Genomic DNA, 23,078 nt, shown 5'->3' on the forward strand with positions numbered 1-23,078 from the left:
TGTAAATAGCTTTGAAGGGATAATTATAAAGATATTTTTTTATGTGAAAAAGAACTAAAAACCTATAAGTTTGAATCTAACTATCAGTCTACACAGTTTGTGAAAGAGTAAAAGACACCTGTTTGGACAGGGTATCCAAACCGGCTCGGTCCAAGGGTCCTACATCTTTCTAAATCCAGGCCTGATCATGGGTGAATGTAAAATGCTGACTTGTCAACCTCAGGAGAACATTTTTGCTTGTATTTGGTGAATTCAGTGAGTACACAAAAGTAAGATCAGCTCTTATTTTGTTTTCAAAACGTCTTTGTTGTGTTCTAAATCTAATTACACCAACCTGTGCGTTTTCTCCCAACTTTATGCTACCCCTAACACTAGTCGCCAGTTATGTTGTCAGTGACAAAACACTAAGGCTTTTATTTTGAAAGTTGGGGTGAACCATCACCGGAAGTATTTTGGCGTTACTCTCAGGCTCACGCTGCCACTACAACCGACGGAAATGGCGGTGACGGCCAGGCGAGCAGCGTGAAGTGCTGATGCATTTACATGGATCGAAAAACCCCGACCGCCAGTATATTGTTGGACAACTGACAATGACTTCGAAGTAGAGCACCGTTTGTAGTTGTCATTACAAACCCATAAAACCTCCCCGGGGAAGTTTTCATCTCGTCGGCGGAGGAGTGAAAATCTCACCGGGAGCATGGCTTCTTCCAGCACTCAGGTAGCTAAGCTAGTTAGCTCACTTTAGCCAGTGCAACAACAACAACTCCAGATGGATTTAGCGTTTATCGTTATATAGAGGCTTACAAATGTATTTCGTTTGTATTAGATTCGGAACAAATGCTTTAAGAGAGGATATTAATTTTTAGTTAGTTTGGTGTTATCATTTAAAACATTAAAGTAGTCGTGTCATTGAAATTGTTAGTACAGAAAAGTGCTTGCTAATGCCCCCCCCAAGCCCCCTCCAGCCTCATTGAAACACAAGCAGCATGGCAACGCTGGCTAACAGGCCCCATGTTCCTCCATTCAAATGAGCCAGCGGTGGTCTTGGCTGCTGCTTTGAAAGATATGACATCCGTTTTTAACCGAATGGAACACAAACGCATGTAATCTCAACACAGAGTCATTTTATTGTTAAATCGTCTAAGTGTCAGCAGTTATTTATTAGGAGAAAAGTGACCGAAAATTGCTGCGTGTTTGCATGGCCCACCTGCTCAGTAGTGACACGGGCCTTGTTCTGTTTTATTTTTCTAAATATTCACACTTAATAAATTTTATATATAATTTTTTTTTTGCTTCAGTTAAACAATCTTTTCGCATATTATGTTGCATGCCAGTGGTTGCTGTTTCTTTATTGTAAGCGTGATGAAACATTTTCGATCAGATTTAGCTGTTAGCTAGCTAACATGTTTGCACAGGTGGTGTGCTGTCAGCTCCTTAGCTAAGTGCTGTGCGGCAGCGTGGGCTTCGCCTTCTCTGCTTTTTATCCTAGAAGGAAATATACTGAAACTAGATCAAACCTGTACGCATCTGTATGTGTTGCAAAGTAAACACTCTGCAAGTGATCTGTCTTAGATAGTGACTTGGCAAGTTCGGAGATATTACTGTGGAAGCTAGCCGTCAGGTGAGAAGGCCCATTTTGAGGAATGCAGCCAGTTACTTGCAGAGTCTGAAGTTTGTGTTCCTATTGAATGTTTTGTTATTCTGACAGCGATGTAAATTAAAAAGCTGAGTTTTTCTGTTGCATTTTCAACAATTGAGTAGCGTATAAACTGAACAGCATTATGGAGAGACGAAAGAAAAAACTTAATCGAAGACTGAATTTGTGCATGCTTACACTTCTTTTCCTGCCCCCAAAACTAAGGCTTTCTATTGGATTACTGTTTAGTGAAGTGAAAGTTAAACATAAACTCTCCTTTCTGCTTTTGGGTAGTTGCTCCGTAAAATTATTTGCCAATCTTGCACTCTCTGATACACACATAATGCAAATTATTGCCTCATAGGAATGACATGGATTGCCTAACAGAACTGTTTAAATGATTAATGCCAGACAGCAAATATTAGCCATATCATTCCCTCTAATTAATTGGCAACTGCAAGTCTATAGTTTCATTGCTCTATTCAATTATTTGTATACATAAATTAAGAGAAATATTTATGACTAAATGATTTGAAAACATCACACATTTCTTTGTGAACAAATAAAAACAGTTAAAAGGTTACCTAAAATGAGATGCTGGAGGTTTGATGGTTTTAGATTTGGAAGGGATTGTTGAGGATGTTATGTTTTTTTGTGTTCTGTGACAAAAAAGGTAAACACATTCGTTTACAAGCAACCACACAAGAGGCAGAAGAAGATCTACTGCACCAGCAGCAAACACGCTTTTGGGATGAAACTTAGCAAACAGGTCATGCTGGAAAGTCTGAACAATACATTTTAACTCCAGTTGATTAAAGCAGTTTTAGTTAAGCTTACTACAGTTTATCTTTATGGATTGACTTGCAAACAAGAGCTAGACAAAGGTTAAATTTTTAAATTATTTGTGACAGTCATTTATGACTTGCTTTACAAGTTATGTTGAATAATGTTTAGTTAAATTAGTTTTTGTTTTCTTTCTAAAATTGTCTCTAGTGGAAAAAGCCTAACATCTCATTACCTTTAAAGCTTATTGGTTTAGCTTTAGCTTGTAGACAGCTCAGCATTTACTCTCTCTGCAGCTACGACATGTTGTGGTTTTGTGCTTCCTTACTGTAAAAACTCTGGATTCCAATTAGGTGACACATACCTGTGGCTTATTTACAAGCTTGAATTAGTTTGTTTTTCTTTTAGATATTTTTTCCTTGATGATAACTCAGTATGTTACCCAAAGCTAATCACATTATGTGCAACACAAAATGAGCTTCAGTTAATCATCTTTAACTCTTAGTCCTCAGATTTTTTTCAGACTGTCAAGTTTTAAAGATCAGTTATGTATTTGTATGTTGTCTGAAAGGTAACCATTAGCATTGTCTTAACAGATCAAAGTATTCACATTTTACCCTATAGGTTTAAAAGATTTGGGGATTTTTTGTGTTTTTAATTTTAAATGAAATTAATCTTCAAATAAATAGTGGGCTTTTTTAATAGGTTCAAGCTTATATAAAACCAAGTTTCTTAGTGTCTAGGTCATTTAGTGTAAAAGGGTATATTTCACTGGTGAGATGAGGCACGATGGTGTGAAAAGCTCAATCTGGTCAGTTCTGTAATAATTGTACTTGACAAACATTATCAGTGGTTGTGGATTAAATATTTGATACATTATTGTTCTGTTGTCACTCAAGTATTGTAGGTATCGGTTGTTGGAGGAAAACATTTCAGTTCTATTGGAAGCAAGCTTGATTCTGTTTTAGTAGTGAAAGAAATTTTTTTTCTACCAAAAATATTTTTGCCATCCTTCTGTTTTTTAATGCCTGAACTTTTTTTAACAGTTTCACCAAGTTTCAATACATAGCAGAACTTAATAAAGGTTTCTGTACGTTACATCCTCCTATAAACCCATCATTATTTGTGCTGCTAAAATTATAGCGATTGATATGTTGTTGTAAGCCGCAGTTTATGGCTCGTTTACAGAAAGAAGCAAAGCAACATTCTTTCTGGTGTGAGCGAATGAGCCGTCCTGAGGCTGTTGGATTACAGCTGGCTGTTTGTCACTTGGACTGCCATTTCAGCAATGTGGGCCCTCGTGTGGGGGGCGGGTTTTCCAAAGAGTTACATATGCTTGAGCTGCACTTTCTTTTCTCTGTGCCTCCCCTTTTCACGTTTCACAGTTTGTTGCCGTGGGAGGATTAAGGGCATGGTTAGTGAGTTCACCTGTTCTTAGTTGCTTTGTTTCCCCATGTCCACTTGGTCATTTGAATTACCAGATTGTGTCGTTTCCTCTTAAAGTTATGGGAATGATCTGTAAAGGAATTAACACAAGTTAAATACATGTGCAATAAATGATTTGATTAAAATGTTCATGTTACAATAATAGAAAATGGTATAGTCAAAGGCTTCTGTTGGATAGGCATTTTATTTTTCCTCTTAATCTGTAGATTCCTAAAGCTTTATGGTTGAACTTTCCAAGCTTTTTTTAAAATATATAATCATATTTTTTTGTGCAATAATCTTAGTGCTTATCTCTCACCTTTAGTGTTTTGGATTCTGTTTGCAGAAAACTGGTTGAGTCTTGTTAATGTATTTTATGCTTAACAAAATTCTAAAATTAGGCCAAATCTATTAAAATGTCAATCATACTCTTATTTTTTGTGTAATTTGAAGTTGCTGGTCAGGGTGACCAAAGTTTTCTCTGGTTGTACACACCAAAAAGTACTGCCCCTCCCCCACATGTTGCTATGTACTTTCAGTCATCTGAAAGTATTTAAATTTAGAAAAACAGTCATGGTTTATAAATTAAGATGATTACCTTCTCTCTTAATTAAGGCCACACTATTTTAAATCTGAAGTTTACAAGCTGTATTTTTTAAGGATGCTGGTTACCCAAATAGTGTCTGATGAATTAACCAGCTAATATAAGCTAATTACGTCATATTTTACTTTAATTATAGAACCCAATTCAGGAACAACATGAAACTGAGTTCATTCAATGAAAATTTCATCTCAGCCTATTCCTAATGACATTGTTACTCAACTAGTAGAGTGGTTGTGTTGCAACATGTCCAGAGGTTAGTTGGTCTAAAGCACCAAATCTTATTTGAATTGCTTGTTTGAACTGTTTTCAAACAGGCACTTAAGTTGAAACATTATCTGCTTAAAGGTGCTTCACATTTCCCAATTTCACACTATTGAGAAATCCCTTGAAAATAGTCAGCAGTAAGTCTGATTACCTACACTATCTTAGCTGTAATGTTATTGGTATTAAATACAGTGATAAAGTTGATATAAACCAGAATAATATGGTCACCTAAGCTTAAAGTATTTTTGTATATTTGTTTATTCGTTGATCCATGCTGTGGTGACTGTGTGTTTGTATGTTACATCTTTGTTTTAATAATTTTTTTGTGAGAATCTTTCTGTAGTCGGTCAAAGTTAGCACATGTTGCTAAGTACCATGCAATTATTCTAGATGGCAAGAAACTAAATTTATTTAACTAGAAATATATGCTTTTATACACTGTATGGCCTAAAATACTGTTAATATTCCTCTAAAGCTGAACATTAAATGCTTAAACGCTATCACTTGATATCAGCTTATTCAACAAGACTTTATCTTGTGTGTCGTTGTGCCTGAAGCATAACTGGGTTAAAGGTGGCTTCAGTATGAGGGTAACCAATCTCCCATGCAACTGCTGAAAACCAAAACATAATTTCTGTTATCCTTATCAATAGTGTCATTGATTACTTTCAATAATACTATTATCATTGAAAGTAATCAATGACATTTTCAAGGTTTGTAAAGTAATTGGACTCGAATCTTGTGCATTTCTGAGAAAAGCACAAGTTCTTCATTTACAAGCAAGCAGCCCTGCTGTTATCTTTACTGACTGCTGATTCATCTTGCAATTATTGACAGTGTGTTGCTGTTGTAAAGTATTTGGTGAATTATCCTTTGTTATATTCAGTAGAACACATTTCGCATCTGAAGAGATTTGTCTGAAAATTTTTCTGCAAAAAGTCAATGATTTGACCAAGAGTCCCATCTTTCGCCTGTGTAAGAGACGAGTTTGTTCTTATGGTGGCTCATCTGGAGTCCGTTTGATCTGGGTTCATGGTTTATGTATAAGACTGTGACTCATCATTTTATGATTTGATTTTACCTTTCCGGAAGAAACGACTACAGGTTTTGCTGAATGATGACAGACTATGTAACAATCTAATTACCTGATATTAAGCAGTAACAATTCAAGTGATTCCTAGTAACTAGGGCTGAAATTATCAGATGGTTTGCAAATTATTAGCACTTTTTCTTGAACTGATATTTTAAACATCCCTCCTGTCCTGTTTTAAGAATTTAAAAAACTTTTTTTTTTTTAATTATTAGTCAATTTTGATTTTTGTTACAAATATGTTTAGATAACGGGATACAAATCTTAACTAATTCTATTGATTTGTCTTTCACAGTATATTTTTGGGGAGTTCAGCCCTGATGAGATCAATCAGTTTTTTGTGACTCCTCGATTTTATGTTGAGGTAAGAACAAATAACTTGTTTTAATTTAATGTTTAAATTGTGCACAATTTGAAAATGAAAACCATTTAATTCAATTGCAATAATATTTCAATTGAATTAAACTGTTATGTACAAAATATTCTTGACTTTTAATTCACTTTTTTTTTTTTTACTTTTTACAGCTTCCTCCATTCAATGACAAAGTTCAGTGTGTTAGTCAGTCTTCAGGTATGTACTTTTCATGTAATACTTGATGTTTATATATATTTTTCTTGGAAGTTGCAGGATCTAAATATTTACTCCGTAGTCACAAGTTTTTCTTCTTTTAGCTTCAAATGTATGTTTTAAATTGTTTAAGATTGAACCTCAGGTTTCATTATTTATTTCTTGATTTTGTACGTCCAATACTCATAGTCTGGAGTAGATTGTCAATAGTTGGAAATAATAATCATTCAATAATTTTCATCATAAACAGTTTATTTCTAGACATTTTGGACCACCAAATTAAACATGTTACAGCAGCCACCTTTATTTCAGCGCTGACCATTTGCACATAACATTTGCCTTATCTTGATTTGTATTGATTATTTAGGAAGTTACTGCACTCCTGCTGTGCCATTTATTATGGAGTCTATGGGACTGCAGGTTTGCGGTGAGTTAAAAGGGCTCACACCCTGTGGCTTGACTGGTTGTTGTACGTTGTCTGTAAGAACTAAAGGTCCACGTTTCAAAAACTGGTGGCTTTCTAAACTGTGCATCTTTATTCTTTCTCTTGCCTGTTGGTAAACTCTGTAGAGCTTTGCATGCTCAAGATACCTAAAGTATCTTCTGTTGCATTTAATGCATTTTTGCACCACCGCAGGGCTCCAGATTAACTGAAATAAAATTGAACTTTGATTTAACAATCAAAGCTTATTTACTAAGGGCATAGTGATGGTTTCTGGCGATGCTAACATTCGTCTCTAAAGGAATACCTGAATTGTTGCAGTTTTACAACTGAATGCAGTTTACTCTAATGAAGAATGATTCAACACTAACTGAATATCCTCTAATCCTTACAGAGAAGGGATCTGCTCTTTAATGCCCTCTTAACTCTTGCAAAATATTAATTTATATTTAGTGACCTACAAGCTGATGAGTCACTTGAATGAGTTTCTGATTTGCTTTTACTAATTTTTCCTGTTTATATTCACCCTTGCACCTCTTGCTGCACAATGATTCTTATTTGCAGGAAAGTTGTTTGTGCATTATGTACAGTTACTTAAAAACGTTTTTACATTGCTGCTTGAGTTTGTGTTTTGAAACATGCTGTTTAGAAGTATTTAAAGACTCAATGTACATTTTAAATGAGCTTTTATTTTTTAATATTTTTTTTCTTTCTGCAGCCAACAAGTTAGATATTGATAGGATTACTCCAGCATAATTTCACTGCGTTTAAACTAAGCAAACAATAAGGTCATTAAGTACCCACAATAACTTTTGTACGCAATTTTACAAGGGTTGCCACTAATTGTGGAGGGCACTGCATCTATGGAACATATAAGGGATCCACACATAGATTAACATGTTATCCCCAAATAGTCTGTAAATTTCCTATTAACCTTAAAGTTGTTGCGATATGTAACATTTTATAATTACTTCAGAAATTGTATATCTTATATTTTTCACTTCCTGAGGTTGACATTTTCTTCTTTTTATTTACCTTTCCAATGCATGCTGAACCTTGGATGTTAGTAGGTTATTGAGGACTAGTCTATAAACAAAACACAAGAATAGATAGAAATATCCATTTATTGTCCCACAGTGGTGAAATACCTGTAAACTCTAATGAGGGAGACCCTCGAAACGTCTGGATTTAGCCAAGCTGGTTTAAAGGTTTCATGTGTCGATATACAAGACATATCTGTTGAAACAAAATGTTTGGCTTGTGTTCTACCATTTATTATGGTAGCTGCAGCCAACATCATTAGCATTAGCTAATGCAAAATAAAAATAAACTGGAAAACAATGGATAGATGTTTCAAGTGACAGTGAAACATTTTAGTAGCAAGTCATTGTAGCACACCATTCTAATATATTTGAGATAGGGCTGGACAATATGGCTGAAAAACCTATCACGATATAAGTATTTTATATCAGTCTATCAATAATTATTGATTTTTTTTGTTTTTAATATCTAAAATATTAAAAACAAAATATTTTAATAAACAAATAGGCACTTCTCCTGTGCATGTCGTGGCAGGACTTCTCCTGTTTTATCCACAGTTTTCACTCCATGCGGCTGTTTTATTTTTAAGCAGTTATGAGGCACGGTGGCAAAAATTTTTAATTGCTGCTGTGTAAGTTACTCAACAAGTTGTTGCTAGGTAACCAAAGAGTGAGTGAGTTTGTTGATTCCACCAACCTGGATTACCTGGGCGTGAGAGGTTGAGCAGCTAAAGACTTTCCTCTGCCTACATATTGAATATTCTATCAGATGTATTATTGATTGCTATTGATCACGTGTCTATTGCTATATATATATTGTTATTGATTTATTGTCCAGCCTTAATTTGAGTTAGGGGCTGTTGAAGAAATATATATATATATTTATTTATTTATTTTAAATAGCAATATGGAAAGTATCTTTTTGACAAACTAATAATGGTGATTTGTATTCTTAATTGATATGTTTCCTGCAGCAGAAGACTATCAGCACATTGAGTTTGGGGTTGATGAGGTGATGGATTCCAAGCCGGTTAGAGCAAGCGATGCTTTGTACAGGGTGTCGAGCAACCTCAACCCACAGGCCCCTGAGTTCATCCTGGGCTGCCAGGCGGCTCCAAAGGCTCAGCAGGCGGCCCCTCCGGTGGCTGACGTCCCTGACGGAAGCCATTTCAACTCGCTGGACGGGCCGGACTCTGAGGCGTCAGCCCTGGACAATCACCAGTCCTGCCAGGACATGGACGGACTCCCCGGCAGCCTGGGACAGCGAGAGAGAAAGAAAAAGAAAAAGCGGCCGCCTGGGTACTACAACTACCTGGACCCATCAGTTGGTGAAAGCGCTAGCAGCAGTGTTGCAGCTGATGGTGCTCCGGTAACGGCACTGGTGAATGGACACGCACTTGGAGGCTCACACCACAGTTCTGAGGATGTGGACAGTAAGGCATTGTCAGCAGATGAACTTGGCACCCATGGACCTGCTTCCAATGCAACATCAACAGCATCTGTGTTTGCCCCCACATCCACTGCCAATCAGAGGACTTGTGATAGCCCTGAGGACTCTTCTTTAGACTTAACAGGTGGAGCTGCCTCTTTATCCGACGGTAACAATGCAACTTCCTCCTCTTCATCCTCCTCTCAAAGCAGAGAGATGACAGAGGGATCAAGGACTGCAGATCAGCAGCTGGATCATTTGGCTCCACAGAGCCCTGAACTGTCAGACACCCCACACAGCCCCCACTCCAAATCTCCTCTTCCTCCCTCAGCTCTTGCAACCACCCCCTCCGCCTTGACTTCCACTACGACTACTGAACTAGAGGGAGCTCGGGCAGCAGACACCGGAGTGGCCAATGGGCTAGAAGAGCCCAGTACTCCTGTCAGTTCAGATGGACACAAAGAAGACTGTGACAGTGGGGAGCAGGGCCAGCCTCTCAGCCCAGACTCTGTGACCCAGCCTTTAGTAACAGAGCAGGCAAGCTCTCCTGCAGTTGCTGCTGCGCCCACTGCCAATCTTCCCAAATCCTGGGCTAGCCTGTTCCACAACTCAAAGCCTCTGCCTGGCAGCCCTCAGGCCTTTGTAGAGGTGAAAAATATTGTGGAAGCTGCTTCCCCCTCTCCTGCAATGCCAGAGCAACCTGAGAAGGTTGGGGAGATTAAAGAAGGTCCTGTCCATGTATCGGAAGATCCAATGGCCCCAAAACTTGCAGGTATTTTGTGTAAGGAAAAAAAGAGAGAAAAAACCCCCAGTACTCGTATTGTTCCATATTCTTTATCTTAATATTCTGCATATTTGTTACAGTCCAGTTCTTTCTTACCGTCTTTGAATTGATGTAAAATCTGACTATAGATGAGGATAGTAACTGGTTTCTCTCTGAATATGAGGTGAAATTACTATGCCACAACTAAAGAAATGAACACTAGATGGCAGCACTGCCAGCTACATGTTTTTTAGATAAGTCATGAGTTATATTTGTAACCCAGTTTAGTCATTAGAAGTAGGTCAGGAGTGCCTTCTGGGCCTCACCCGGTGAGCATAGGAGAGCTTCCACACTGCGTTGGTAAGGGTCTATAAATTCTCGGTGGTCTGGTAGCGTTTTGTCCTATTATCTCAAACACTTTTAAAAAAAAATTGTTTGTCTCTGTGGCTTTTATTGTAGCACTAAACTATATATTAGTTTCAGGTTCTTTAGATGCAACTGGATGTAATTAATGGGTAATTAAGAATAATTTCTGAAACAATATCAATATTTCTTTATGGCCAGTAGCTGATATTTACTAGTATTTATATTATGTATATTTTTCTACCTTTTTAACACTTTAAAATACAACCACAATGCTGAAATTGCTTATTTGTTTCAGTTAAGCTCTCCATAATCATGCATGGCTTTACTATCGGTCACATACAGGGCAACTCCCTCCTGAAACACTAACAGCAGCAAGGTGGACATAAAAAAATGGATTTACATCGGGCCATATCAATAAAGATTTGTTAAAGAATAACTTAACATTGGTCAATACAGAAGTTGGTGCCAGTATTTTGTGCATCTGTTGTAGCAAAGTAATCTGGTAATCAAAATATTGGTATTTTGCCAGCTGTATTGATCCAAATAGGAATGTTTGCTTTGCAGACAACAATTCAGTGCACTTAATAGAAACACATTTAATGACACCGTTCTGCCATTATTACACTATGATTTTAAAATAGAAATAAATTAACTTTGAACATGAATACACTTTTATTTATAAAAGTACTTAAGTGAAACTTAACTTTGGGCCTTACACGGCCAGCTGAATCTTCATTTAAAGAATGCTGGGCATTTGGATTGAGATATAGTGACTCAATGATGACTGTCTACAAATTACAAGTGTTGCAAGTTGCATGTGAATTGGTATCGGTTCTTTTTTAATTGTAGCGTTTATAAAATAGCAAATATTCGATAAAAAGATTGTTCTTATTAGAACTGAAGTGTAAACTCTGTACAAAAATGTCCAACTCTACCAATCTAAAAAAAAAAAAAATCCATACCGCTTTTAATGCCATGGACTTTTTTATTTAAGATTTTCTCTGACAGTCACTTATAAGCAATTGCAGTATGAAAATATCTACATTGCCTTAATTAAATCCATGCTAATACTGTTATCCGGAGAAATTCCCTCTAGCAGTGTAGACAAAGATCTGGTCAGTGCACATATACTTGCTACACTTCTGTTAAATGTCTCTATTGTTGAAGAACAACCAGAGTCTGGATGTTGGGTTGCAATAGGGTCTGATTAATTGCTGGAGCGACATAACTACAACAGAGGTTTTGAGTGTCAAGCAGCTCCTACTTATAGTAACAATATGTTTAGCATGGAAATGTTTTATAAGTGGATGTATTGCTTCACATCTTTTTATTTATGCAGAGTGGGATTATCTTTGCTTCGCAGTCATCAGTCTACAGCAAAGCGTTTTAAAACACTGGAGACATGTGTTACATGAGGTGGATCACGAGTTCATGTTGTTGTTTTTTTAGGGTTAAATTTTTGCAGGCATGTTGTTACCGCTAATGGGATTATAGGCAGCTGGAACCCCTTGCATAAAGTTCGTTTTAGTCTGTTCGTTTTTATTACTTTGTCTTTTTTTGTTGTTTTTTTTTTTATTGTGGGGGGAGGCAAATCTGGTTGTAATTCACCACCATGTAGCCACCACAGACCAGCTGTTTGTAGACTCAATCCAGCTGGTTTAAATGTTACATAAATCCACAATTTAGACTACAACTTCAGGACGATTCAGCAGAGATTAGAAGATATGTCTTACTCTGCTGTAGGATATAGTTAGATTCACTTTGCCAGTGTGTAGCGCTTAAGTAATAACAGATTAATTGTGGATATGCACAATATATTAGCACTGGTATCAGTCAGATTTAACATATTTGTATTTGTCCCATAAGAACAACACTGGCGAAATTATTAACTGATGTTTTATTTCCATCTTGTTGCTCCGTGCGTTTTGGGAGGAGGAAGGAGCTGACGATGCAGCATGGGATTGTGGGGTGTCTTAATTGAAGCAGAGAAGCAGTCGACTTTGTGGTTTCTTGAATTCTGTCAAAATGGGGTGGAAATGCATGTAATGTCAGGAAATGTTTATCAGGTACAACAACATTACTAGATGGTGAGATCTGCCCAAACTTTCATATCAGGGTATCCCTAATTAATGAAGCTACTTCTATGGGTCAGTTTAAAATAGTTAATCAAACCCAAAATGTTTCTAATACTGTGCAGCCCTAAAGTAAATACTTATAAATCACATTATCAAAGTCTTGCAATCTAGAACGTATGAAATTTTAACAATCCAGAGGGAGCCACAAATGTTAAACTAAGTTTTGAAAAGACAGCTTTCTCTTTTTGATAATTATTTTACTACAGGAAATTTTATGTAATTTCAAAAGATATAACTAATAAAACCTATGACAAGAAAAATAGATTTTAAAAAAACCTAACTGGTACTTTGTCATTCTGTTTTAGAAGTTCAATGCAATTCCTTTGAAAAACTTTGAAAACTACTAAAATAGGCATTTAATGTATCTATTTTGAAAAACACAAATTATTTTTAGCCAAAATTTTTAAAGAGCCACTGGTTGCAGACCCTGATTTAGAAAATAGTTATAGTTTTTTCCTTCTTATATACACTGTCCTGTGTGTTTACCACTAATTTCACCTAAACCATTGCTGATTTTAGTTTGTGCATTTGTTGTAAAATCCATCCACGTTACCATGGAGGCTGTATTTTCTTTTCAATGACAGTCCTCCTTCCTAGGCGTGGTACAGAAAATTCTTGCTCTTATTCAGATGGTCTCTCCTGTTGCTGTCGCCAGAGACGGGAATAAGAACGGAAACATTTGTTTACAAATGAAAATATTATCCCATTATTCTAATGTAATTCTAACTTTACCTCATGATCTGATAACATGAAGTTGGATGTTTTAGGTTGGTTGTAGTTTTATGAAACTGCTTGTTGAAGAATATTGTCTCTGTTTGAATCCCCAGAAATTATTGAGAATGTGAAGTTGATACATAAACCAGTGTCTTTGCAGCCGAGGGGGCTGATCAACAAGGGGAACTGGTGCTATATCAATGCCGTATCCTTTCTCTACTTTGTTTTTTTTTAATGTCTATAGTTTTCTTTTAGCAGCATTGTTTTCTGTTTCTTGCTCTTCAGTCTGTTTATCTCCCTGACTCTGAGCTCTCAGACCCTTCAGGCCCTGATCGCCTGCCCGCCCATGTATCACCTGATGAAGTCCATTCCTCTGCACAATGAAGCACAGAGAACATGCACCTCCACACCCATGATAGACAACTTGTAAGACAAGTCTTCTGCAAATTGAGTTTTCTGTGGTTTGTAAATGTAATCTTGTTTGAAGTCTCATTATTTTTTTTATTATTTTAACGTCTCTGACAGTGTTAGGTTGGTGAATGAGTTCAACAACATGCCTGTGCCATCAAAAACCAAACAGCAAAGTAAGATTTTAACCAGTGCAAATGTAATGGTTGGGTATCATTTTGCATTAAGTATTGCTGATGTTTTCTTCCTTTATTCGGTGTATTTACAGCTGTTGGTGATAAGGTTGTAAAAGATATTCGGCCTGGTGTACCTTTTGAGCCAACCTACATCTACAAACTCCTCACTCTCATCAAGTCAAGCCTCTCTGAGAAGGTGAGATGAGTTGGATTTGGCTCTGCTGCTTATTCACTGCGAAGCAATTTGTCAAAGTTTGATTCTAATGATTACATTTTGTCTGAAACAGGCAGTACTTGTGGTTTTCTGTTGCAGAGACACAGTTTTTTGTAATCGGATAACTCTTGAATATAGAGTTTTCATTACACAAGCTGACTCAAAATTCTCATCTTTTGATGTTTAACGGCTTGTCCTATGTCCACCTCTTATCCGTTTACCTCAACAAATTAGTGTGCGCACATTGTGGTTTTCATTATTTGAAATTTGTCGGCAGGTATTTTCAGTGTTTTTTCTTTTTAATTGATGATTGAGTCCTTCATTTCCTTTTTATTTTAAAGGGCCGACAAGAGGACGCAGAGGAGTATCTTGGGTTTACCCTCAATGGACTTCACGAGGAGATGCTGGCATTGAAAAAGCTAATCTTGCCTCAGGAAGAGCGTAAGCAACTGTTGGAACCTAACTTTTGACGTTAGATCACAAGCTTGCAGAAATTAAACAGTTTTGGTTTATTGACCTCATTCTTGAAACATCATTGCCAGTTTGAGTGTCCAGCTGAAAGCTGTATAACTTTTAGTATTCTGCATGGGGTGCATAAAATGTTACTGATCTGTTAGTTTTATGGTCTATTTAAAAAGAACAAAACAGGATTCAGATAAATTATTTGTTTGCAACTTAATTGTGTTCTAGCTACAAAATATTAAATGTAAAACATGTCTGAGTTTTTTTTTTTTAGCAAAGAAAGGTTGCAAAGTTTCAGAAACTACGCACTTGATTTTCTTGCATTGTCTTGAAAAGTTAGTTAACGAATATAATTAATTTTCACGTTTTTCTAGTCCCAATTAATACGGGGCAGGATAGAAAAATACTTGAATAGAATTTAATGTATATTTTATTATTTGGAAATATTCTAATTTTATGGAAAATTACAAGTTGTTTAAGATTTTTAGCTTTGTTTTGCCATGTTATGTTTTATGTTTATGATTTTGGGTTTTGAGTTACTGACGGAACATACGTAAAAGTCCACACTAATTTAAAAATCTAAAAAATGATTTATATCTTTTTGGTGTAAACATTTTTAAAGGTTTCTGGAAGTATTGCAAATTTTAAAATGGTACCAATAAAAGTTTATCCAAATACCTCCACCTTCCAAAATAGAAAAAAGTCAAATGGTTTCTTAAACCAGTCAATAACCAACTGGAAAATTACGTAATTTATCCAGTTCCCCCCTTTTTTCTTGAAAGTGAGAGATTTTCTTCCAGCCAAAGTTTCTGTACTTCAGCTTCATTATGCTTTTCCAACATGGAGGTTAGAAAGATACTATGCAGATACAGCTGCCGTCTGGCACAGCATGCTTTATAAGTGCTTGGTTATTAGCAGTTATTAGCATTTTTACTCTGTTTATTCATTGATAATTTAGTTTCAGTGAAGTTCCAGTTATTCATCTGTGAACAATGTTTCTTGAAAAGGCTCTCCTACTTCAGCACTTTGCTTCGAACATGTTGCATGTTCCAGCTTGTCTCTGCGTACCTCTTCTGTATCTGAGCACATGCAGAGGAGGTCACATTGTAAAACTGGTCTCTCACTTTGTCATTTAAATTCTAAACAATGCTTGGACTGTAAAAGAAAACCCATATTCATGAGATCAATCAAACAGTTCTGCAGGCTATAATTACTAAGGATTGGTTTTCCTAACAGGGTGTCACAGATTGCTAGTCTGGCATAATCATAAATTATAAACAAATGAAAGTTATATAGGGGCTTATGTCATGGATTTGAATATGGATCATTTTAAAAATACTTCATGAGGACCCAAAGTTTATGCCTGGGGTCAGATCAGGACATCCTTTTATTAGCTGTATTTATCTGAAAGAAAACTGAAATGAAAGAAGGAAGTAAGAATAAGAAAAAAGTGAGCTAGAGTTCTCTCCTGGAGCGTCCAAGTAAGGTTTATGGTTTTGCTACTCTTAGAGACCCATTAAACTTCTTAGAAATTTTTATTCTAGTTTTTGAGTTTTTTTTCTCTCCACAGATGATGTTAAACTAGTAAGTTAACGCTGGGTTGGACATTATAAAGACTTCAGGGCAACTTGTTTTCTTTTGCTGTTAACATTTAATCAGGTGCCTGGTTTGTAATATTTAGAATTCCCCTGTGGGAATTAATAAAGCATCTCTTATTCATGTTTTTTTTTTTTTTTTTTTTGCATTCTTTTCTTCCAGAACCCCCCACACCCAATGGCCCGGAGTCACAGCCAGGTGGTGAGGATGATGGAGCCGAAAAGGAGGAAGAAGGGAGTGAGGACGAGTGGGAACAAGTGGGTCCCAGAAACAAGACTTCAGTCACACGTCAAGCTGACTTCGTCCGCACACCCATCACTGATATTTTTGGTGGACACATCAGGTACATGAACAAGTTAAGAAGCTTTTCTAATGACTCAAACTCTGTGGCCTGGATCTGTAGCGTTCATGTTGGTTTTCACCTACACTCAGGGTGGTGTTACAAATTGCTTTGGCATTGCCAGCCTTTACTTTAAATCCTCCGTAGTTCTTTGTGGCGAGAAGTCTCGACAGCAAGACGTTAAGCTGCCCTCCACAAAACAAAAGTCTTAACCTTTGGACAAATTGGAAAGCGAAACTATCACTTTTGGCCACCCAAATGATATGTTCTGTATAGTTCTGGTCTAACACATTTTTTGTACACTGTTTTACTACGTCTGAAAAGATTATTTTCTCAGAAATGGTTGTGTGGCCAAAGAGAGACAGAACTCAGGAGGGTTTTTATCAGACGTACTTTGCACACCAACGCAGCTTGGCTGTAATCCACAGATACTTTAATGCATCAGTGGGAGTAAGTGGTTTGTCTTGAGTTGCTACAACACTTATTATTAAACTACTATCCACAAAATGTTTAAGCTACCATTAAAAAATTATGTTTTACCTTATAAATATCAGTATTACAGTAAGAGTTTGTAGTTTTAAAGAATATCCTGCTCTTAAAATTTTCTACAACTAAACTTTGTAGTTATTTGGATGTAATGTGTGTCTTTTGGCATTTTCTTTACAGATCCGTGGTGTATCAGCAAAACTCTAAAGAGTCGGCCACTCTCCAGCCTTTCTTCACCCTGCAGCTTGACATCCAGTCTGAGAAGATCCGCACAGTTCAGGAAGCTCTTGAAACGTTGGTGGCCCGGGAGTCGGTCCAAGGCTACACCTCCAAAACCAAGCAAGAGGTAGATCCACAATACTGGGGTTTATAAAACACTCGAACATTATGTATGATTGCAGTTCTACTTCAGTGACATTGAATTTCACAGTATTAGGTTTCACAGATAAAGGGCACAAAAACATGTGCTGCTGTAGTTTTGGAAAGTTGTCTTTTTTCTAACAGTAATTTGTTGGAGGAAAAAATGTATAGGTTATCAAAAATGTAAATAAAAAATGTATTTCCAAAGCTTCAGTATTGAGCTCAAGCTTTTGATAATAGTTCTAATAAATCAAGAAGGAACACAAACTTCTTTCCTACTTCTGAGATTCTATGAAATGCATTTATACATTAAATTTGCTTCTGTAAGGTGACTTTTCATCTGTGTATTTGTACTTAATGAGGCACTTTGGAAAGTTGCCAAGCCCTAGAAGAAAGTGGAATACTTTTTGTCACATCTTTAGTGTCCTGGTCTTTTACCTATTTTCTAGTTGCTTTAAGCCTTTATGGACGTTACAAGTACTGCTAAAAATGCAAACCCTAAAAAACATTACTGCTTAATTAACTGATGGAGTGAACATCTGCATCACATCTGTTCACTGCACCACAGGCATCTTTATTGGTGTTTAAAGTTGTAAGCACCAAATGATAAACTTTTTGGTCATTCTGGACTTAAAAAACTTTGATCCACAACTTGTCTGTATTGGTACTTAAAAAAACACAGCATTGAGTGATTTATGACTCCCTCCTCTTATTCTGTACCTGAATCGTTTCTCTAAAAAAATTCATCTTATTCTCTTAAGCTAGGTTTCCTAGAGTACCTTTAAAACTCTAGGATATGGTTTTTGTGTTGTACATCACGTGACTTCTTCATCTCTTTCTTTGTGTTTGTTGTCAGATTGAAGTCAGTCGGAGGGTAACTTTGGAAGAGCTGCCACCTGTGCTTGTGCTCCACCTCAAGCGATTTGTCTTTGAAAAGACTGGAGGCTGCCAGAAACTAACAAAGAACATTGATTACCCTGTTGACCTGGAAATAAGCAAAGGTATGAATGGACCCACACTCTGCAAAGCTTCTGCTGACTTTAATTTTTCAACTTGAGCCACAAGGATAATACGTATTTAATTGAGGTTTATGCAATTGTTTAAGCACCTTGGTCTAATCAGTAAATATGTCTATATTAACTTTGCTTTCAGATCTCTTATCCTCTGGAGTGCGGAGCAAAGTTTTGAAAGGCCAAAGAACTTACAGGCTCTTTGCAGGTTTGTTGGTTTTATTGTTTAGATCATATTTTTCTATAAGTCACTGCTGGAAGCAATATTTACTTCCACTCTATATTAACAATGTTTAAGTGTTTTCAGCTCCCATATAATTGTTGTTTGGATTCCTTCAAACAACAAATCCTGATTAGCTCATCACTAAGAGATACTGTTATCTCTGGATCAGTGTGAACAATATTAAAATCACAGGGGACCTTCTGGACTTCAATATTTTCTGGCCACTATAGTCCATTTGTTATGAATTCACTTTGCATGTGAACAAGTCTAACTTCAGAAATATAATGAGAAAGGTCAAGCGCGATGTTAAAGGAGCAGTATTCCGTAAAATCTGCTTTTTTGAGCCATGCATCATGTTATAACGGTATTCTCTCATCAAAAGCATACTTGAAGTGTTTACCTTCATTATGCACGTCTGAGAAATCCTTCAATCTCCCGTGGCAATCATTGGAGTTTGTAAAACTCCTGGATGGACGTAGCACCACCACGGGGGACGTAGCACCACCATGGGACAAAGCTCCTCCATAGAGCTACAGTTCCTGAGCCGAGGTTCTGCCACACAAAGACCCCTCCCTGCCACTTCCCCACAGAACTCCTTCAGACTAGCAGCAGCAAAAGCAAAACACTTACTGGACCTGCGAATCTGCTGTGCTCATTATATGAGCTATTTGTCAGTCCAATAATCCGACAAATATTTATAATAGAGAAATGTTGATAGGATTACGTCTTCAGCACATAATCCCATCAAGAAGCAGAAACTTCTTAAAGAGACAGAGGCCTAATTTCAAGGCGTATAATTGTGAAGTCAAATTTCTTGACTTCATGTTTTATTTATACAGCATTTTTATAACAACTGAAGGTGATGCAATTTATAGATTGTGCTACAAAATTATACTAGATAGCTGGAAAACACATACTACCCCTTTAAATGAAATTTAGTGGAAATTGAGGATTAGATATTGAAATTGATAAAAAGAAATTGTGTTTTGAATTGCGCAGCCCTTATAAATATATCAAGTCCTTTTTATTTCTATGAACACTAAAATTTGTTATCAATAGTTGATTAAACTGAAGAGGTTTAAAAATTTGCAAGTTTGATCATATCGAATCTTTGTACGACTTACAATTACATCATTTAGTAATGCAAAGTATTTGGAAGCTATAGTTAATTGATGTATTTGGGCCACATCTGCTAACAACATATTATCCTGTTTAAAAAAAAAACACCTGAACTAACCAACTAAAACTTGGATCCTGATGTTTCCCACAGTTGTTTACCACCATGGAAACAGTGCGACAGGCGGCCATTACACCACTGATGTCTTCCACATTGGTCTTAACGGCTGGCTGCGCATCGACGACCAGGCGGTGAAGGTCATCAACCAGTACCAGGTGTTGAAACAGACGGCCGAGCGCACCGCCTACCTGCTGTACTACCGCCGCGTCGACCTGCTGTAGACACCCCTCCACACAGCCATACACAGACACACACACACACACGCCACAAACATGCTCAAAATGCACTTGCTGACAATAAAGTGCTTCTGCATACAACACAAAAACACACCAAACTAATGAACAGGAACACTGCCCGACTTGTTCTCTTGCAAGATTTTCCTCCTCTTCCCTCCTGTCCCCGCTTTCCAGAGAACCAGCTTTTCCAACGCCTTTTTCCTTGTCACCTTTTTTTTTTTTTTTTTTTTTTTTTAATTTTCAGAAGAAGAGAAGCAAGCTGCATTCACAAAGATTTCCCTGTGACTGCTCTCTCTTTTCTGTTCACCACTGCTGTTTTTTTTGTCATCTTTTGTTTCACTTTTAAAGCAACAAGGAAGGACTGTTGAACAGACAGACAGACAGGTGGAGGTTAGGGGTGCAGGTTGGTATCTGAGACTCTCCTTGGACTGAGCCCACAACTTGGCTCTGATGACGAACAGTGAACTCACACAGGAGGAACTATCACTCAATACGCTGCGAGTGGACTGCAGGAGAAATTCTTTTCAAATCTTTTCTTGTTTTTCTTTCTTTTTTTTTTTTTTTAAGAAAATTACCTAAAATATCAGTGTTTGCCTTTTAGCAAAGAACTGTCGGCCTAATGGTTTTGCAGCAGCTTCAAAGCTTGCTGTTTGCCCTCGTGCTTTGAAAAGGCCCAGCACCAGCAGTATCACCAGTCTCATTCCCCCAACAACCAGATTGTGTTCTTCTTCAGCCACCACCTCTTCCTCCTCTTCCATGTTCTCACTTTCATGATGCTTTTAAACCTAGGTACAACTTGAGCCATAAAAAGCAGAAAGAAATTTAAAAGAAAAAAAAAAAAAGAGAGGTGGTGCTATGGATGGAAACAGCTTCCTTGTTTTTGAACGATCCTTGTTATGGGATTTGGGTTTAGATTTAGAATATTGTTGAAAAGAATTTATTAATGCGCTTTAGAATTTAATAACAAATATGCTTCTGTGCACAGAGAATAAACTGATGAATACAATATGACAGGCAAATGCATATTTTACAAATATTTAGACTGAGATGTATTAAAAAGAGCAAATTTAAAAAGGAAAAACGGATCTGGTTGACAGAAAACGGTTCAGGTTTTCAAGGACTGTTGCCAGTTTTTAAACGCAGTTCCTGTTCTGGACAAGAAGCAAAATGATCAAGACAGATTCCACTGCAAAACCTGCCCTGTTGACTTTTTTAAAAAATTCCTTATGGGTTCTTTTTATTTGCTTGTCAGAGGTATCCACTTGTGTGCTTGGTTTATACGTGTAGTTTTGAGCCACGCAAAAGCTACTTCCCCCTCAACTGTGCTGTAAGTGGGGGCTCAGTGGCGTTTTTCCCTCTCCATGTACAACTCTTAACATTACATCTCTGAGAGAAAAAGAAATCCGAGCTTTTTCGGGGGTTTGTATTCTCCAGAGAATCAGTGAGTCGCTTTGGGAAATTTAGGACTACATCAGTGCTAGGTTTTGACTACAGACCTTGGACATGTGCACAAATGGAGATTGTTTGTTTGTTTTTTTTTTGTTTAAATATTTTTTGGCTCCGACTCATTTAACTGTGATTTCTTTTTATTTTTTGATTTTATTTTTGGCTTTACTAAAATGTTTGTTTTTTTTCTTTCATTTTTGTCATTAATTAGATGTTGTACTGCTCTTGCTCCCTTTAGAGAAAAAAATGGCTTGCATTGGAATTGGTGTTTTCAGAGAAATTAAAGTCTAAAGCACAAGAAATAAAAAATAATAGTTCTTTGCTTGATATTTATTTCCTTTTTTGTCTATTTTTTATTATTTTCACTCCAAACCCATTTCATTCCAGCCACAAGTGTCATCTTCACAGACAAACACATCAAATATTGTTTCATGATTCTGGAATCCAAATGTTTCTTCTGTCTCATCTGGACTTAGTTTTGGACATCCATCAGTCTGCTTATGAAAGGTATATGGGTCAGACTGTTTTGATGTTTTTCAGAACCTTTGTTGCAGGGTAGCATACATTTTCTGTCTTGCGGAGATGTGTGTGTTTGAAAGGAGTTACCATGCCCTTTCATTTAAAGATTACACACTTTAGATTGACTAAATTTTAATATTTCCAAAAACTGTTTATTGGATTTTATTTCTGCTCTGCTCAATGTTGCGTTGTAGGTTATGAAGGCAAATATTTCCAGGTAAACCAAAGGACAACATTATACTGCCCCTACTGCCTTTCATCAACTTTATTCTCTGACTTCCTTTCTTTTGCCTTGTCTATTCGAGGTTCTGTGTAGTCTAATTGCACACAGGAAGTGGCATGCTCTGTAAACGGTCGAGCCATCTTTCACATAGTTCAGTTGTGCTGCTGGCTTTTATTTGTGCTGAAAATCGACACTGTTTTGCGTATTAACCCCCCTTTTTATTAAAAGAATGTGTCTCCGTGGGGACTTGACTTGGACACCTTGATTTTTTTGTTGTACACTTGTATCTTGGTGTCTTGTTGGCTGGTTAAGAAATGTGCTGGAGAAAAGCGTCTATTCTTTTTTTCTTTTAAATGTCTGCTCTGAACACTTTAGTCTGCTGGGAACTGTTGGAATCTTCATCCAGAAACAAACGCTGTTTATTAATTTGAAGCCTTCAGCATTCTATTTTGTTTATTGTTCAATAAAGGATTGTGCAAAAAGCAGTAAGCTAATCAAGTGTAGTCTGAAGAGTACCTGGCTTTCTTACGACAGAAACCCTTCTGCAGCTTCTAGACCTTGGACTGGCACAATAAACCAAAATGTTCTAGATTCTTGGTCTACCGCACATCTTTAATTACCTTCCTCCTGTATGTCTGTGTGTAATTGTCCTTTGTTATACCTTCTCCTCCTGAAGTTGATCTGGCTGCCTCTCGGCCCGCAGTATTTGTTGAGGTTGTGGCTGAGCTCGGCTCGCTTTGCCGTAATGGGAAGCAGACCCATGACTGAAAAAATTGCAAAGTAAGGCATTTCTGTGCTACTATATTCCATAGTGGTATTACTTCCTTATTATAGGTATCCCCTCCATTTAGTTCTAGCTTCTGTCTAAAACTTTAACCAATTA

At 36.9% G+C, this 23,078-nt stretch overlaps 1 protein-coding gene across 4 annotated transcripts; it reads left to right on the forward strand.

Annotated features, from left to right (window-relative positions):
- Positions 1 to 468: 468 nt before the first annotated feature.
- Positions 469 to 22,786, forward strand: usp10 (ubiquitin specific peptidase 10). 4 transcript variants are annotated; one of them, XM_028014557.1, is made up of 15 exons: positions 469 to 718; positions 6,098 to 6,166; positions 6,328 to 6,373; positions 6,738 to 6,797; positions 8,827 to 10,053; positions 13,373 to 13,464; positions 13,576 to 13,685; positions 13,785 to 13,843; positions 13,936 to 14,039; positions 14,399 to 14,498; positions 16,278 to 16,458; positions 17,122 to 17,287; positions 18,158 to 18,302; positions 18,454 to 18,519; positions 19,805 to 22,786. In XM_028014557.1, the coding sequence occupies exons 1-15, from the start codon at positions 698 to 700 to the stop codon at positions 19,990 to 19,992; spliced, it is 2,634 nt and encodes an 877-aa protein (XP_027870358.1). In that variant the 5' UTR covers positions 469 to 697; the 3' UTR covers positions 19,993 to 22,786. The 4 variants fall into 4 exon arrangements, with proteins under 4 accessions (XP_027870358.1, XP_027870359.1, XP_027870360.1 ...); XM_028014558.1 differs by having other exon boundaries at positions 8,830 to 10,053; XM_028014559.1 differs by lacking the exon at positions 6,738 to 6,797.
- The last annotated feature ends 292 nt before the right edge of the window (positions 22,787 to 23,078 follow it).

The sequence above is a fragment of the Xiphophorus couchianus genome, chromosome 4, assembly GCF_001444195.1.
Source record: "Xiphophorus couchianus chromosome 4, X_couchianus-1.0, whole genome shotgun sequence".
Taxonomy (NCBI): Eukaryota; Metazoa; Chordata; class Actinopteri; order Cyprinodontiformes; family Poeciliidae; genus Xiphophorus; species Xiphophorus couchianus.

Bases quoted from the DNA above. Each gene is read 5' to 3' on its own strand.
- usp10 (XM_028014557.1), top strand. From the start codon at position 698: ATGGCTTCTTCCAGCACTCAG. The intron at 13,465-13,575 runs GTATCCTTTCTC...CTGAGCTCTCAG, and splicing joins ACTGGTGCTATATCAATGCC to ACCCTTCAGGCCCTGATCGC. The intron at 13,686-13,784 runs GTAAGACAAGTC...CGTCTCTGACAG, and splicing joins ACACCCATGATAGACAACTT to TGTTAGGTTGGTGAATGAGT.